Source organism: Drosophila biarmipes, chromosome 2L (assembly GCF_025231255.1).
Source record: "Drosophila biarmipes strain raj3 chromosome 2L, RU_DBia_V1.1, whole genome shotgun sequence".
NCBI lineage: Eukaryota > Metazoa > Arthropoda > Insecta > Diptera > Drosophilidae > Drosophila > Drosophila biarmipes.
The window spans coordinates 18,707,984-18,726,529 of record NC_066612.1 but is presented as its reverse complement, the minus strand read 5'-3'; the positions used below and the strand labels follow the sequence as shown (position 1 = coordinate 18,726,529).

The window sequence follows — 18,546 nt, the reverse complement described above, 5'->3', positions numbered from 1 at the left end:
GGGTTAAGCGAGATGGAAAATCGTTGAATTCTCTGGAACTCATCATGGGGCGCAACCATAAATTATGGGCCGTACATAGAGGCAAGAACCCAACAGCATAGCACAGTACAGCCGAAACTAAATAACTCCGAAGAATGAATTATGACAGTTCTAATTGACTGAAATATGGTGCGATGGCTGCTTTCCATCATCTCGATCTTGTTTGGGGTTGCGAGAGAGCCGCGAGGGGTTGAATCTTTCGGATTGAAGTGAGCAAACGAGCATCTTACCAGATACTTTGCTTCACTTTCGTTTCAGTTACGCTACGGATTGGCTTGGCCTGTCTTCTCGTCTTGGTATTTCTGAAAAGTCTGGGTGGGGGATTCGAGTGGATCTCTTGAAAACAGAACCCAAAAGAGACGGCGACAGGCGGACAGTATTTCATTTTCCTTGCTCTGTGCTCACTGCTCTCTGCCCGTTTTTGAAGTGCCAGTTTGTGTATCTGAAAGATACGCTTAGCAAGCAGGCGCGCACACACAATCGAAGCAAGGAAACGCCAGGCGATGGTGTTTTTGGGGTAAAATGAAAGAAATGGATTTTTGACAGATTTATGACTATCGAGCCGTCTTCATATTTTGAATTATTGCCATCGAAATAGACGAAAAATTCGGTTTTCTCTCGCTTCACTTCGCAGCGGAGCGCCTTGGTTTCCCTGCTTTTCCGCTTTGGAAAACTGCCTCCTGCCGTTCTCGAACAATTCACCGCACACACAGTCGGATTGGTTTTTGGCAGCTCTCAGCCGTCGACTGTCGTCAGGAGGAAGGCATCCAGGAAGAAAGGATGTTTTGGCCTTCCTTTCGGTTATATTTTCTGATTATTTTTCATTCCGCTCGGGTTTTTCTTTCCTTGCCCACCTATCTGAGACACTTGAAGGTTCCATACGTTCCTGGCGGAAGTTCAGTCGTGTGCGGCTGTTTTTTATGATTTCTGCACTGAATGGGGTCGAAACAACCTAGGGGATTGTTTTGAAAACCGTTTTAAAATACTTAAAAGCAGCTGCTCATTTCGATTAACAAGTGAGTTCGTACGATTTTATACATATAAATTTTTATGGTATAACATATAATTTTCTTAATAAAACCATATTTTTAAAAAAATTAGTTAACATCACATTTTAAATATTATAAAATATAACGCTTCTATTAAATAAATATCGTATTGATAGCATTTAGGTAAGGCATTATTATTTTACAGCATGTAAATGCATGCAGTCTAAATGCATTTCTCTTCAAAATACCTGTAGAGCAAAATAAACGAAGCTGCCTTTAGTTATAAGACGTCAGAATATAGAGAATATACTGGAAAACCATTTTTTTTTCATAAAACCAAACTTGTTTTTATCCCTAACCTAATTATGGTTTTATAAAAAATATTTCAACGAAGTCTATGTCTATTACTACTATTAATATTCGGCTTTCTATTTGTTGAGGTATCGAATAGTTTGAAATACACCTGTACACATTCACGGTGTTTTTTTTTTGCATTCCCGGACAAGTGCCGAGAAGTCGCCAATACATTCACCAGTTTCCCAATTTGTATTGAATGTAAATGCCTTTCTCTGGGCAAATCTGTATCTGTTCGGGTCCCACTATCGATCGCCGATCGAGCGTATCGACAACTCCTTCGGATCGTGACACTCGCAAGATACAACATCCAATGCATGTTCGGCCCAGGAAAAAACCCACATAACAATATCGTTACAACCGTAACATAAACATCTAATCGAGGAGGCCAAATCAAAATGGGATTGATAAGCTTTCGGCTGGAATTCGTACTCGCGGTCTGTGTGCTGGCGAATGGAAAAGCCGAAAATTAAGTAGCGCTAAGAAATTAACCCGCAGGTCCTTTGGCTCCACGATAAAAGCGATCCCATAAACAAAGCCAATTTGGAGGCGGCCAGAGATCGACAAAAAAGCAACCCACACAGAAAGCGGGGGAAAACGAACACAGAAGCAGCTACTTTAAATGAACAATTTTATTTTTATCCCGCAAACAAATCTTGCCGAGCGAATGTTTTACAATTGGTATTGCCCGCTCCCCGCCAGCTGGGCCCCACTGTACCCCATCCGAACTCCCCCTAACCCGCCCACAGTGCGCACTCGATTCGAAGTCCGCAGACGGAGTTGCAGTCGCAGTCGCAGTCCGAGTGGCGAGCGTATTTAAGCAACATTATTGCCAAATCGTGACCATAGTTCCATGAAACTGATATCGAGCAGCAGCCTTTGGGGCGGTGGCCGTGGCTGCCACGCCCCCAGCGGCCAGTGCGCTTGATGTGGCGCCCCCACCTCCAGCCTCCCATTTTCTACCCATCCCCCTATTTTTCTCCACCTCCACTTGTTTGCCATACAAATTAAATTAAGTGCAAAATGCTCCAGCGAGCGCCAGTGGAAATCATAACGGTGCGCCGTGGCATGCTACTCTATATGGATTTTCCGCCTCCCATTGCATTTCTTTTCTTGCCTGCCACAGGGCTCCGCTCGCATGTGCTTAGCTTCGGTTCAAAACCATCGATCGAGCGATCGTAAATTGCCAGCTTATAATGCCAATATTTATAGATTTTTGTCTCAGTTGGCCGGCTCCCCACGAAATGTTTCTCCAGGCTGAAGCATTGACTTTTTGTTTGTTATTGAATGAGATGGAATTCCTCAACTAAAAGTAGCTCAATAAAAAAAAGTAAGAAGTAGCTCAATATATAATTTAATATAAAGAAAAGGCTTTTATAATAAATATCAATAAAATTATAATCATTATAATTAATAACATTACAATCAATATCATTATATTCAATATCATTACATTAGGTATACATATTTGAACAGTACCAAAAGAAGTGCTTATCTACATTATCTTTTTCTGCTTTTGAAAATCTTGATCTTACTGAGATCTACTTAATCCATTAACCTCTCTCACCTCTCTAAGCTTTTAAGATTAGTATATGATTTTTGCAAACCAATCTCAAAGACGAAATAGCTGGAAAAAGAATTCCTTCATATACTAATCTATCCTAAATATATTTTAAATAAAATGTAAAATATAATATGAATATATATTCAAATTTGTTTGTAAATTTTCAATCTTTTCACCAGTCAAAATCAGATTACAGGATCAGCCCCAAGCGAGTGCATGTACATAGATCTCCCCTGTCTAGATCGGTGCTGCCTCTGCACAAATATGGCGAGAATTGATATTCGATTACTGATCGCCGTCGTCTGGGCCTTAATGTCAGTGGTTGTAGCTGTAGTCACGGCCCGGATTGGCCTTTAGCCGGTTGCCAATGGCCAAGATCTGTCGCTGTTTGGGCTGTCGTCGTCGCCGGACGACCTGTAGCTGCTCCCGTTGTAAATGTTGTCGCCAGCGTCACAGACGACATCACACATTTTTGCTGGCTACGTTTCGGTTTTGATCACCCCGGTGCAAGGGGGAACTTGGTGCATAATCTTCGCAGTCCTCGTTGTCGTCTGCACGCCCCAAATGGCCCTGATCCCCCGGTGCCAACTCCCCCGCCCAGTGCCTGATTTACGAGCCAGAACTCTGGCAACTATTGCAACTGCGATGCCAATATCGAAGATGCCTTGGCCATGATCGTTGGCCAGGTCAGTACCATTATTTTCCGGCCAATTCGCCATTGTTACAAATGCTAATTTTGATATTTTGTATTTAAATGCACGGGAGGCAGGCGCTGATCCCAAGACAGCAGCCACAATAACTGCAACTGCAACTGCAACATCGGCAGCTGCAGCAGCAGCAGCAAAGCAGCCAGAAGCGAGCGAAGAACTTTATGGTGCAGTGCAGCGTTTATCCTTTAAAATCTAAACAGAGGAATAGGTATGCTTAGCCTAGTCCAAGATGGCTGTTAAGCGTTTTAATTTTACAAAAATAGTTGATATTTATAAATGTTTTTCTCGAGCCAAACAATTTAGTATTTTAAAATTTGGTGCATTTGCTATTTCAATAGATTATAATATATAAATTATTACACATTTTCGGTTTTTGATTTTAGAACTTAAATTTTAAACCGTTTTTAATAGCATTCTTTTAAAAGAAATTTCGAATTTTTCAGACTTGTTACGTTATTATATCTCTTAACGAATGCTGATATCCAAATAATTCATAAAACCTTTTAAATAACACTAGTCAATTAAATTTTTTTTATTAATTTAAATTAATTAAATACATATTAAAAAATTGCAAAAGCCATAAGTAAATAAAAATATTCACCTAGAGTATCTTTAAACTGAATGCTTAATAACAGACACTACGCAGGGTATTTAGCCTTTCTGGACATCTAAGTTTTCAACACTTTGCCAAACATTTCAGTATTTTTCTAGTTCATGCAGCAAATGTGGCATTGAATTTCATATTGCTCTCGCCCCGGCGATAGCCCCGTGCTCTTTGCTCCGTAGTGCCACAGCCCAATGTTTGGGCCCTGGCCGCCGCGATCTCCGCCAAATCGCATTCACAATCGTAAGCGTCCTCGTCCTCATCCTCATCTTCATCCCCAGCCTCATCCCCGAGCCCCAACCCCATCCCCATCTTTCTGCTCCAGTCGATGGCTGTGTAATGGATGTTATGTTCTTGGCGGCGATCGCATGACAGGCGCATGTTGCAGCCGCTGGCATCCGCACCATTATGGCCAAGAGTCGCGAGCTGCAAGTTGCAAGTTGCTGGCGAGTTGCAACTCGCAACCCACCGCGGCCCAGTGCAATGCACATTCCCCAAAAAGCGTGTAATCAATAAACAACAAGAGCCTTCGCCATCGGAGCTTCCCTCTCGGTCGCTCTATCTGGCCGTCTCGCTTCCTCGGGATCTCTGGCTGGGTTGGGACTGGGATTCGGATGCTATGGCTCGGGCTGGGATGGGTTGGGATGGCTTGGTATAGGTTTAGGTATGGCCTGGACCTGTGGCATCTCCCATCTGGCCGTGTAACCTATGGGAATGCCGTGGCGATTGCGCTCGATTGTATCTGTTTCGCTCTCCTCCTCGCTTTTGGCCTTACCTGAGTTTTGTCCCGGGATAATGATCCATTGTTTGCATCTTGAACTTGTTTTAAATGCGCCCAGGACCGCGTCTCCAAGCGAAATATCCACTCCACTCCATCTTGTTGGCCGGCTGCCTCATCATCGTCAACGCGTCGGCCATATCTGGAGCCTCAAGAGGCTCGCAAATTTACAGAATGGCATTTACATCCATTCCCCTAATTAAAAGTTATTTCTAAGCTTATTATAATAGGAATTTCGGGGCATGGAGAATGCCTGCGCTGGGTCCTTAGGGATAATAAAATAATGAGAGTACATATGGTACTACTTAAACTTTAATTTTTTTTTTCAAAAGGTAAAAAGTAAATTAGGCTTTACCTATATATCGTATATACCTATTTTTATTTATTAAAAGAATATATTTATATACACAAAACTTTGAATTTGAGCAATTTATATTGCACACAAGTCCCTTCGGACACACGAATACACTTTGTTTTATCGATAAAACCCATACTTCAAATTCAATATTTTATTTAAAAAATTTACAAAATTTAAACAACTATTCTTAAATCCCCCAATTCAAATAAACTTCATTGATTCAATCAAACATCTCCCAGTCATCAGAAGTCCCAAGGTCTGTCAACAACTGTCCCAGCCAAAGGCATAGCCAGCCCGAATTTGCATTCAAATTTCGAGTCCCAGTCTTCAGTGCTCCGCCTTCTGTGAAATGATCTTTCAGGGAATACCGAAATGTGTTAAGATATGCGGGGAGATGTCATCACGACCAGAACTGAAACGATTTTGCATTTGGGGGCCAATAATTTCAGGAATTGACACAAACTAAATAAATCACTCACAAGGACAACACCCCCGTGTTCCCCGAAAGGAATCCTGCCCGGATTTAAGACCGAATTCAGATGCGGCTCCGGAGACCCAGAGATTCGGGGATCGTGCAGTGCTTGTTGGCTGTCAGGATGCGCAACGTTTTCGGTAAGTTACGCGGGGAGGCAGGGGCCATCTGAAGTCCGGCCTAAATGACCCATTGTGTTGCTGGCTCCTAAACAATTGTTCTGCCTGACTGACGGCGGGCTGGGCTGCTGTCGTTGTTCTGGTTTCGGTTTTGGAAAGAAACAATCGATCGTTGGATCTGAAGGCGATCCTGTCGCTGCGACAAATATCACGCATGAATATTTAAAAGTTTCCCTTTTCCGCATAAAAAACACACAAAGGTTCCTTCAGATTTATGGCCCTCGGAGGATCTCGATTTTCTGTTGCTGTTGTTTGTGGCATATCTGGTTGGTTGGACTGGCGGACTGGCCAGAAAACAATTCCTAGCAAATCAGTTATGATGGGTCTTCAGGGAAGCGAGTGTACTCGAGGGCAGTTCGCCCGAGAGCTTAGCACGTTCGCAGTGATTTATTGCAGATAGTAATCCTGGTGCGTTGATAAGGCCGAGAGTCGTTTAGCGATCGCAATCTGTACAGTAAATCTCTGTGCCTTATCGGCGGCGGAGTCATTAAACGATTATCTTGCAATCGTTCAAATTGTTTTATTGCGAATAGCTCGTCGGGGCGATGAGTTTGACCCATTTGGCGATAGGGATAAGCCGGCCAGTTGTGTGTCATGCCAAAACTCTTCCTTCTGATAGCGACAACAATAATGATGATGATGAAAATGATTGCGTTGGCGGATTTACGGCACAGACATGAGTCTTGCGTCGTAAATCAGTCACTAGCTATCAATTCCGATGATTGATTTACACTTTGTTTTTGATCGCTATTGATCATATTTTGTTCGTTACTTTTTTCTTCCCGATTAGATTAATATTATTTATAGAACTTTTAAAAGAAGCGTTGATAAGGCGCCGAGCTTTATATTGGATCAGGTTAGTTTCGTTTGGCCGGCAAAGATATATGAGTTTTATACGAGGCGATGACTCGGTTTTAGGTGGAATTATTTGTTGATAGAGCATTATATTTAAATATATTTATTATTTATATTATTTATTATATTTATATTATATTTATATTATATTTATATATATTTATAAATGCTTGATTAAAATGAGTAATTCTTTGAATTTTTGAAGGGGAATTGCTTAATTCCTTCAGCACTTTCTATAGCAAAACAAACCAATTTTAAATCAAACTCTGAGTGAAAGTGCCATTAGAGACCCCATAAAATTCTCAATTCAATCTGAGGCAATTTTTCCCATTTAGCGATCATTTTGACTTTTCTTGGACTCGAAGCAACTTAATCTGCACGGGCTACAGAGCGGGGATCCGCCACCCCGATCCCAATTCCGAACCCCATTTCGATCCATCCGAACCATAATTTAAATTTCCATGCGCATGCGCTGTCGATTGAGCGCAGTCAGGAGCAGCAGCCATAATATCACAACAGCAACAAGTCTGTTTAATGGCAGCCCCGAAGATCGGAGATCGTAGATCGGGGGAGAAAGATCCCAGATCGCAGATCGGTGGGGAAATTTAAATACAAACAACGGGTCTGCAGACGAGAGGCCGGTGCGATGGCGCTAAATCAAACGATGAACACGAAATTGCCATAATGACGACACCAGCGGCCCTCCGACTCCGAGCCGCGATCTTTGGGATGTCAAATTATGTTCGTAAATCGTTAGCGCATGCGCCCAAACCGTTGAGCACTTGTTGAGGCCTCTAGAGCTACTTGCGAAATTACCATCTCACCGTCGAAAATTATTGCACATGCTTGCCGTGATTCGCGCGGCACAGAAGCCGAAAACGTTCATCAAAAGTGCAAATTTGTGGCAGCTACTTGGCCCCAGGTTTCCCTTCCTTGGCTGCCAACTTTGGAGATGCCAAGGAGCTGTGGCCAGGCCGAAATTCCACACAATGTCTCCACATATGCGGCAACTGATGGGCGAACAAAAGTCGCCTGGGTCACGATTTCGCTCGAGTAGGAAGGGCTTGGGCTGCTTTGGAGGACGACATTCTGCAGCTCTGAGTCATTCTTCCAGAGCTGAAGTCCGGTTTCTTGGGACTTATCATGATCTGATGCCGCGAGATCATATGCACTTGCCGACGGCATTTTTAATAGTAAGTTTCTCTTTTCTTTTGACCGGGAAATTAAAAGTTTATAAATTTTAACATAGGTAGTTTAATATCTATAAATATAATATTGAATATTTACAAAAATTTATTAATCTAGCTATCATTGTAATACAATAATCATTATATTCCTGCTTTATCGTTCAAAGTCTAAACAACGATTTTTATTCAGCTGCTTCCTCGTAGTGCTTTGAAGGCACTACTTTCAAGGCATCTTTTAATCCTTAAAGATGTATAAAATTATTGTGATTCTATCAATAGTGTGCCTGAGCAGCGGCCTGGCAAGCCAAGAACTTACAGTTCGGCAAAATCGCAGAAAAGAAGATCTTGCGACGTACACCATTGAAGGAGTGATCCTGAAGCCCGATAGAAGTATGAATCTGCCAGAGACTTGGTTTCGCGACATAACACTTTCGATCAACGGTGGCGAGATCAAGGGATTCGTGCGACTGGATGGCCGCTTTCTGATGTCCGGAGTGCCCAATGGGAGTCACATCCTGGAGGTGCAGCACCCGGACATCTACTTTCAGCAAGTGAGGGTGGAGATAACCGGAAAGGGAAAGTACCGGGCTCGCAAGGTCAACTACATCCAGCCATCGCTCATCAACCAGGTGCCGTATCCACTGCGCCTGCCGGCCCTTGCCCGGCGAAGTTATTTCAAGAGTCGGGAGCAGTGGTGCTTTCTCGATGTCATTCTGAACCCCATGGTGCTCCTCATGGTGATGCCGCTCCTTCTAATGCTGGCCTTTTCCATGCTTATCAAAGACCCGGAGACGAAGAAGGAGCTCGATAGCATTCAATTTCCGAAACTGAGCGATATGCCGGACTTCACCGGCGCCTTATCCACCATCCTCTCGGGAAAAAAGCGATTGGAGGCGGAAGAAATGGTGGTCCCAAAGAAGAGCCCTACCAAACGACAAAAAAAATGAGTTCCCAAAAGAAGCCCTCACATTCCACATTTCCAGTTAATTAAAGAGTTGCATCTTGGTAATTCCATAAAAACTTTTTTCTTTTATTTGATCACAATGTTTTCTTTTCCAATTTCCTAACTCTTTGCCTAGGCATGTGGCAGCCCTAGCAAGGGCTCGTGTCTTCGGGTGTGGGCTTTCGTCCAGCCTCCATGCCACCCCGATCAGCCGGCAAGCCACAGTCTTTCAAGGAATCCAAGGTGGCGCGTTTCTGTTTGCATCCTGAAATGATAAGAGGAAAGGAATATAATTAGTAAAAATAGTTATAGATTATAAACGCATTTACCAAACATAAACTATTTCCAATGTATCATAAACATATTTTGACACAATTAGAAGATGAAGATACTTTAGATTTATAATACGAACTATTTACAAAGATTTGACTGAACATTTAGTTACTTTTATCACCAGGACTCCCAAAATAAAATACGATTACTTGTACTTAAGTGATTGTAAACCTGTTAGGCCTATATTTTTAAATGAATAATTTTCAAATTATTGTAATTGTAAATTTAATGACAGCTATCTAATATGACACATTTACATATATGCTTAATGCATTTAAGATTTAAAATGTCATTTTCCGATGTAAAGATTTTACTGAATATTTTCAAGTCACTACATGTGCCATTATTTTATTTAATCCTTATATATTGGATAATTACCTTGAAAAAGCAGGCCTTGCTGCGCGCTGAATGGGCGGAGGAGGTGGACGCGGCAGGAATCGTGTTGTAAAGTAACACATCCCCCACTGCCGGGTGGCGAATATCGGATCACTCCGTTCTCATCCGTTCTGTACACTGTCGCCAACACAAATCTCCCAGGTTCTTCGGCGGCGCTCTTCTGTCCACGTCCCTATCCGTTTCTTTGTCCGGTTAATACAAAGTGTCGTCATGCCCGCCATCATTTTGCAGACAGATGCAACCGATGGCTCCTGCCGTGTGGCACTTTGACTTGAATCTCGGTTTGCCGAGGCCAAAAAAAAACCCACCCCGAACCCGAAGCCCCGAATTGCGCTGGTGGAGGGTTGGCGGGTTCGGGGGGGCGGAGGCGAGGCGCTGGCAAACCAAAAAATGTTGAAAATGCGTTTTGCTCGAAACAACGAAAACAAGGCAAACGATTCGGTTTCGCTTTTCGTCTCGGCCCGCGGACTTAGGCGGTCTTCTCCTTCTTCACGCAGAATTGTCGCAGGGCTGCCAGAGAGTTTCCGCCTGAGCTGAGGTTCTCCGGCGACTCCGATCCTCCGGCGGAGGCTGCCGCTGCCAGCTTGGCCCTGGTATTGGCAGCTCCTGCTCCACTGCTGCCCAGGGAATCAAACATGGACGACAGGGCGTTGAGCGAATCACTGGGATACTTCTTGTTGCCCTCGGAACTACCATCGTAGGACTTGTGGCTAGAGGCGGGTGACTTTGGTGTAGCTGATCTCTGACTCTCGGCAGGACTGCGGGGCGGTAGCAGCCTGGTCTGCGGACTGGCCGCCGACGAGGGTGTCTTTGGAGAGTTCCTTTCCACATTGTTATTATTGTTGTTATTCGTGGCACTGCCGTTAACCAGAGTGGAGTCTATTTTGGAGCACTCCTCGGCTTCGTTTTGCTCATCGGCCAGCTCAGACTTGATCTCCATTTTAATGGGCTCCGCATCCACCTCCCTTTCCTGCTTGATGGCCGGCTTGGATGGCTCCTCCTCGTGACCTGCTCCTCCCCCGGTTTGCTGCTGCTTCTCGGGAGTCGGGGCATCCAATCTCGGCCTGGCCTCCGCACTGCACTCACTGCCGCTCCTCTCGCTGCTGGTGTACCTATAGTGCTGATAGTACGGATCATTGGTGTCGATCAGCGGCTTGTTGTAGTCCACAGTCTCATCGATGCCCAATCGTTTCAGTATGCTGGAGGCCACGGGCGAGGTGTTCTTGGTGGATGAATTGGATGGACTACTGGCTGGCAGGCTGGCGTGTCGCGGTGGCGTATCAAAGCTGGTGGTGAACATCTGCTCGATGGCACTTAGCACCGAGGATGCTCCCGGAGCCTTGGCATTGCCGTTCTTCTGCTCCACCAACTCGGGGGATTTGTTTTTGGCTAGGAGTTGAGCAGCAGCCACTTTGGCCATTTCCTCGGGGGACTTCACCCCGGTAATATACTGCCGCATGCGCTCGGCAAAGAGAGCGGCGTCGTTCTTATCGCCTCCACCAGGTCCCAGTCCGGGTTTTCCCTGCACCGCCGACTTTTCGTTTGCCAGATCGTCCTGATTTCCCGCACCACCCTTCATTTCCAGGAGCTTCCTAACCGGCAGTGATTTCTCGCGTTTCTTTGGCGCTGGCCGCTTGCGACCTCCAGCGGACTGCAGAAGTGGTTCGGCATAGTGGTTGTTCTTGGCCATGTGGTTGCTCAGATCCCCCAGAGAACTGAAGGCCTTGTCGCACACCTTGCAGGTGAGCACCGCGCTAAGCGTGCGACTCTCCTCGGAGCTCAGACTGTTGTGACTCTCCTTGGCATCTGAGTTGGCATTGGCATTCGCTGACTTGATGGAGATACTCTGCTCCTGCGACAGGATGTTCGTGTAGTGCTGCGTCTCCTGCATGTGCTTGGTCATCTCACCCAGCGAACGGAAGCTCTCGCCGCACCGCATGCACTTGAGGATCTGCATGGCCTGCTCCACACCCTTGCCCAGCCAAACGTTCTGGCCACGAACCAATTTTCTGGGCAGCGGCGTGGGTGGATCGCCCCGATACTGGAAGGCATTCTTAACGTTCGCCGATGGTGAGTGATTGGCGCCACTTCCTGAGCCGTGCTTCCGGAGGTTATGGTTCTGCGGTGGTGGCGGAGGAGCGGGGTGGTGGTGCTGGGGCTGGGGATTGTTGCTCGGGAGATTGCCAAAGGGAGGCACATTCACCCCGCAATGCTTGCTGTCCTTCATGTGGGTGGTGAGGGCCTCCAGCGTAGGGAAACTCTGCTTGCACCACACACACCTGAACACCGAGCTGGCCACTCCCTTGTTCTGCCAGTGCGATTGCCAGATGTTGTGCCTGGCCTTGGTCACTCCACCGCCACTGGCTCCACTGCCTCCTCCACCTCCAGATCCTCCTCCGGATTCGGAGTTCTGGTTGGGTGCAGGTTGAACCGGACTCTTTGGCGGCTGAGCTGCTGCCTGCGGTGGTGTGGCCTTGGACGAGTGCATCTTCTCCTTGTGGCTCATTCCACTCGCTCCTCCCTTAACAATATCGGACATTTTCTCGAGGGGATCCACCACCAAATCGCTCTTGCCATTCCAGTCGGGGAATTGACCCGCTCGGAAAATATTGGCTGCCGCCACGGCCGCAAGATATGGGTTAACCCCTGGCAAAAGTTGGCTGGCCGAGGGCGAAGCCACGGGATTCGCGGGCGGACTGTCCGACTTGAACATCTTCTTGACTTGGATGTGACCAAGCTGTGGCTCCGACTCGTGGCCACGTTTGCGGGTGCCCACGGAGAGATCGAGTGGATTGTTGGCACCATCGTCGAAGTCCTCTTCCTCGCCCTCGGAGGCAGGAGGTTCCGCCGACTCCGCCCGGCCGTACAGATTGGTGCGAAAGTCCAGAGCCTCTGAGTTGTTGCTGGATGCAGTGGGTGAAGCCTGGGGGGGAAGTTTGAACGGAGCCGCCGCCTCGTTGGCCAGTGGGAGTGGCAGGCGAGGGCCCGCCCCCGCCGCTGCAGCTGCGGCCAGGGGGAATCCATACTGCTGGGCGGCCGCAGCCACCATGTGCAGGTAGGCCTCCATCGAGGGCGGCTGGGCGGGCAGGGACTGCGGCACCGCCGGGAATGTCGAGTGCAGGGTGGTGGGCACCACGCCGGGCATCACGCCGGCGGACAGGGCTGCGGCGTCCATCCGGTGACCCACTCCACCGCCACTGCCACCATTACCACCCCCTCCGTTGTCCGAAGAGTTGGAGTCGTGCGAGGGGCACCGCTCGCTGGAGTTCGCCGACTCCGTGGAGCGCGGACGAGCTGTGGGCAGGGCTCTGTAAGGAAAAGAGGTGGGGGTATCATTAGTAAAAGTATTCCATTCCAATCTTAATGGTAAATTGGGTTCGAAAATGTTAACTATTAAAGAAAAAGCATGATAGCCAGAGGTAAACGAGTTTCTGTGGCAGTGTATTCAGTAATATAAGTAATACATAAAAATCATTTAAAACTATATAAGTAAAAGCCACAAAAAGCGTTTTCATAAAGTTTTAATATATCATTGGGACCTAATGACAACATAGAATAAATTTAAAACCTCTCTCTTCTTAGTGTCTTTATTCTCATCTCTGGCTTTAGTCGGACAAAAGAGCCGGTCATTTAGGCCCAATCAGCCATCTATCAACCCCCAATAGCTTAATAAACCAAAGATGCCAGTGATAACACTTTCTCTCCCCACCACACTTTCTCGGACCCAGCGTTTAAGTAAGGTTTTCTAAGCAAACCGGCAGATAAGCAATCAAGAGCATTGGAAATCTTTATGGCTCGGTTTATATTTCGCCCGGCTCTGTGCTAAATCATTCGCCATTCGGCCAGGGGAACAACAATGCCAACAATGGCAAACATATGTCAACATTTCGATTTGTTATTCAAATCTCAGAGCGCCACAAAGCAAGAGCGAGCTACAAAAAGTACAAAAAACCATAAAAATGGAACTCTGTGGCAGCCAGCTGTGTTTTTTAGTCGCAGCTCCCCCGTCCTCCCGCGAGGTTCGTAAAATCTGCATGGAACAATGGCGTTTAATTCGAGACTTTGGGCGTGAGTTATGAGCAAAGCCGATCATAATCGGCATCTGAGACGAAATCAGATGAGATCCCATCTCGATCCGAATATTTGACAAACTCGGCGGCAATTATCGTTTGGCTGGGCAGCCACAAATTCCACATAGTTTGCATAAATTAATTGGCCAGCTCATAAATGTGCATAAATAAGTTTTATTGCCGCTCGGAGCAGAGAAACCCCGAAAAAATAATAAGGAAAATGATTGCCAACCGAAAAAATCCGAAATCAAAACGCTCAACTTGTTTCCTCGACTTGTGTGTGGTGTGTTCGAGTGTGTAAGATCCAAACTGAAACCATATATAATTTTTATAGCTGCGATTGTTTGCTTTGAGAATATTTCACAGAAACATAATTCTGCGGCTTTCGTTTAGCTTGTTTTGAATGATTGTCTGATTGACTTTGAAGTATATGCAAAATGTTATAAATTCGCTGATGATTAGCTCTATATAATATGCGAGTGGGCGTTGTTTTTATTAGTTGTTGGGGAATTTTACGACCTAGTCGGGGCGGAAATAGCTGGAACTTGATCAATAACAAAGAGTTAATGTGGCCCGATTTGAATGGGAATGGGAGTACCGAAGAGTGGGTAATGTTTGCCCAAAAATCGGCTGCTTGTCAACAATTTGTCATGTGCTATTGTCCGACAAGCGATCGCTCAGCGAAAAACTAGCTTCTTAACCGGCATTAAGTTGTTCGACTCGTAGCAGGTTTGTCACCCGGTCGCCCTATCACAAAGGCACTTTTTCGTTAATTGATGGATAGTACACAAGAGATCCCGGCTAGCGCAATATTGATGGGACCTTAGGGACCGTCGAGGCGCAACAAAATCTGATTCATGTGCAGCTCAGTCACCTGCCAGGTGACAGCATATCAAAGATAGTTATTACACACACAGTGCGATCGCTCACCGCTAATTAGCCATCCAGATGGCATGGGGCGATTAGGCCCGCATACAAAGCATTTTTCCTCGGTTTTATTCGCGTGTTTTGTTTTCTCTAGTGCGAAATAGCTGGCAACAAGTTTTCCCCGCCAGCATATCATAAGCTGAAATCTCGTTATTCGATTAAGCTTAAATCAAAATGATTTATAAGCGACTCCTGCAAGCGCAGTTAATTACAAGTTGAAATGTCTCATTAATAATCGCGAGAGCTGCGGGTTGATGTGCATCCGTAAAGCGCAGGTTAACTCGGAACGTTCTGAATTGGGGCGGGAAATATTGGGAGAGTTTTATAACCCTGATAGGATGTATAACTAGAATATTTGTATTTTTAATTTAAAATCTTGATTGGTCCTGAAAACTTGGTAGACCTCACAATACTTTATCATATTAACATTTTATTAGATTTTCACATTAGTTACTTTAACTTTCCTTAATTTGTTATTTTGAAGCTTCTTATAATACTCATTATAATGCCTGCATACTTCAATCTTATAGAACCCGCTGTATCTGGTTATATAATACCAAGCTCTAACTAACCCGTTAAGCTAATATGTTAAATGTATCTTATCTCTAGAACATCTTGTAGGTCAATTACTTTTTAAAGTTTTGTCTAGAATTATTTTTGTTGATTGCAAGATCACATTAATCCGGTTCTTTACAATCCCCAGCCTTATATAACCCACTGTATCTGGTAAACAAAAACTGAGGCATGACTAATCCGTTAAGGTAACAGAGTAAATATTACTAAACACACACCCACAAACACACGCACAAATCAGCGGCAAATTGTGAACATAAATCTTTCTCGTAATAGGCTCACACACACAGGAGAAAGGCGGAGAAAGGGGGGTGGGGCAGGCGGAAAGATGGCAAGCGGAGCGTAGCGAATTTTGAGTTTTTCACTTTTCGCATGATTTATTCAACTCGGCTACGTCATCGCCTTGGAAAAATCTTGAAAATTCACATGTATTCGCATGCAAACCACCGAAAGCGAGACAATTTGTCGCACTTTATTAGTAATGCCCCCGATAAGCCCTCCCCCCAAAAAATACCTCGGGAGGAAACCCGTTTTCAGCCTGCCACTAATTGTGCCCAGGTTCTCGGCGAGTGCAAAAATGTATCTCAAACTTGTTTAATCATAATTTCATAGGCACTCGCGGATACAGATACACAGATACAACCGCTCACACAATTTAATAGCCCCCAAAGATAGATCATCGAATTTATTCCGATTTTTCTGTTTGATTTTGATTGCCCCCGCTCCGCTCCCCCGCTTTTCCATTACAAATCAAGTTTCTTTTCGGGGTTCTGGTTTTCCCGATCTGCCTTACTGTAAATCAATATTTTCGGGAACTCGGATTCAGAACTGTTGCGTTCCGAGGGTGGGTGCCGTGATATATGGTCGGGGCTATTGGTGTGGGGCTGAATTTATAACGACAGGTGTGCGACGACGTCGGGGACGGCCAATGCCAATCATCAAATGCGCCCAGTTCTCGCGACTATGAAATCATATTTTCTGATATATTTATTTGGCCGCGAGTCTAAAGTAATATTTTAATGGGCCATTCAACAATTTCGGCTATCAGTTGGGGATGACACAACGAAAGTTGGCGGGAAGGTCTTTTCGTTTGATTAAAATCGCTCTACGAGTGCTGTGTTCTATTTGCGGCTGATTAATATGGTGTGGGCGTGAGATTTATAAATTTAGGATGGCTCTGCAGCTAATAAGATGCTATTTGAACTCGTTCTGTGATATGTGGAAGTATATAATTGTGATTGGAATCGCTACTATCGCATACTATCATTATATCCAAAACTAGTTCATATTAAAGTATTATAGAACTTGTTTATGGTTATTTTTTTGTTAAGCCTAACTTTATTTGATTGATAATGCAACCAAACTTTCTATCAAACAAATCTCTCCAAAATCATGATAAAGTTTAAAATCAATGTTAGGAACCCACAGTATCTAATCACCTGCCCTATATCTGAGACTGATTCAAAATGTATCTTCTCGGCTCAACGAATTTCTACAGATATCTTCTCCCACTTTTCAGTTTTGTATGGAACACCCAGTCTTATGGACAAAACTTACCCGGCATTCAGCGCCTGTCTGTAGATCTCGAGCATCAGAGCCTCGTGCAACATATTTAAATTCTGCTGAATTTTGACGGTTTGCGGGAACTAGGGTGTTTGTTGGTTTTCTTTTAGCGAACTACTGGGTTTGCTGGCGCTTCAATTTGGTAACTTAACTTTAATTTGACACAATATTCATAAAATTTGTTTAAGTTTGGTTTTTAATTTTCGTTTTGCACTTGGTACGTTGTCGTATAGAACTTGTTGTTTTTCGTAGCGTATAACTTTGTTTAAATTGTGTTTATTTTACATTTATAAATTTTCATATGGCAGACAAAAATGACGTTTAAATATTTGTGTTTTGTTTCGAGGCGTTTTGTAATTTGTGTGTGGTGTGGTTTAAATTTAATTTAATAATTGCATTGAATCGTATACTTCGTTTAGGTTTGTTGATTTAAGTAACTGGTTTTACATAGTGTATGTAGGTGTAATTTTGGTGAGCAAAATACCGTTTAAATATAAATATTTGTAGTAGTTTTGTATCTTTATCGTTAGCTTTAAGTAATAAATATATTTGTTGTGGTACATATACTTTAATTTGTGGTTGTTTTACGTATACTTTGTTGAACCATTTGTTGTTATTTCTCGGCTTTGTTTTTTTATTCAGTCTTGATCGAGCATTTTGCGTGCGACAGTTTTCTTGGAATTCCTCCTCTGTTTTCCTTTTGACTAGATATGATGGCGGCTGCTCCTGGGAAATCCGCGTCCTCAAGTGTACTCGACTCGTATCGCACTAGGTATTCAAGTATCTCAACTTTATTCTGGCGGAACACGCGTTTCGCGATGTGCGTGCGTCTTGTCTTTCATCCGGATTCCGTCGTTACTCGAATGAACGTCCAAAAGCGAATGAACGTCCAAAGGCGAATGAATTCTGCTGCTGCTGCTGGCCGGGTTCTTTCGTCACTAGCCGCTGCCGCCGTCGCCGCCGACGTCGCTGCTGGCTGCGCTGCCGCTGCTGTCAAACTGACAAACAACAACGATGCGCTGCCGCTCTGCTGCCGCCGCTGATTGATACGGATGAGAATGGAAATGGAAAGAGGCGAAGGGCGAAAAAAAACGAACGAAAGAAAGACGGACGCGGACGGGAAGTGCAGCGATTGGAAGCTGCGCTGCTTTTGACGAGCGGCAAACACGAAGCGCGCGATTTTGGCGACGGCAATTTCTGATTCGATTTTGCGTTCAGGCGACGGCTGCGCAGTTGTGTGTGTGTGCCACCCACACACTTGCAGGACAGCTGGCTGTCAGCGTGATTAAATGTGCTGCTGTCTCGCTCGCTCGCGCCGGCTGCGCTGCTCTCGGGCTAATTAATTACCGTACGGTTTTTGTGAAAAACGCCGCGCCGCTGAGCTTTTCTCGCATGATCGTACGCTGTAACGGTTCGTTGTTGACTGAAGAGAACTGAGCCGAAAGAATCCGCTGGCCAGCCGTGTGGGCGAGAGAGAGGGAGAGCCGGAGAGAGCGCAGTCGCCGTGCTCTGCTTTCCCCTGCGCGCCAATTGGAATTGTTTACAAGCGAACGCCTGGAACTGGAACACGGGGAAATCGCTCCCCAGCAGAGAGAGCGAGGGCGAGCAGTCCGTCTCGCTCGCACCGAAAATGTGTGAAATCTGTTTTGTCG

At 45.1% G+C, this 18,546-nt stretch overlaps 2 protein-coding genes across 2 annotated transcripts; one reads left to right on the top strand and one right to left on the bottom strand.

Moving 5' to 3' along the window:
* The first annotated feature begins 8,247 nt into the window (after positions 1-8,247).
* On the top strand, positions 8,248-9,298 carry LOC108033940 (ER membrane protein complex subunit 7 homolog). The gene is made up of 2 exons (XM_017108624.3): positions 8,248-9,094; positions 9,169-9,298. Exon 1 carries the CDS (start codon positions 8,338-8,340, stop codon positions 9,034-9,036), a length of 699 nt encoding a protein of 232 aa, XP_016964113.1. The 5' UTR covers positions 8,248-8,337; the 3' UTR covers positions 9,037-9,094; positions 9,169-9,298.
* Positions 9,299-10,087: 789 nt separating this feature from the next.
* LOC108033939 (protein teashirt) lies at positions 10,088-18,313 on the bottom strand. Its single transcript, XM_017108623.3, has 2 exons — positions 16,889-18,313; positions 10,088-13,069 (listed from the first exon to the last, which is right to left on the bottom strand). The coding sequence occupies exons 1-2, from the start codon at positions 16,939-16,941 to the stop codon at positions 10,231-10,233; spliced, it is 2,892 nt and encodes a 963-aa protein (XP_016964112.1). The 5' UTR covers positions 16,942-18,313; the 3' UTR covers positions 10,088-10,230.
* Positions 18,314-18,546: the final 233 nt, after the last annotated feature.

Coding starts and splice junctions, on each gene's coding strand:
- LOC108033940 (XM_017108624.3), top strand. CDS start 8,338: ATGTATAAAATTATTGTGATTCTATCAATAGTGTGCCTGAGCAGCGGC.
- LOC108033939 (XM_017108623.3), bottom strand. CDS start 16,941: ATGTTGCACGAGGCTCTGATGCTCGAGATCTACAGACAGGCGCTGAAT. Junction 13,070..16,888: donor AGACAGGCGCTGAATGCCGG/GTAAGTTTTGTC, acceptor TTTTCCTTACAG/AGCCCTGCCCACAGCTCGTC.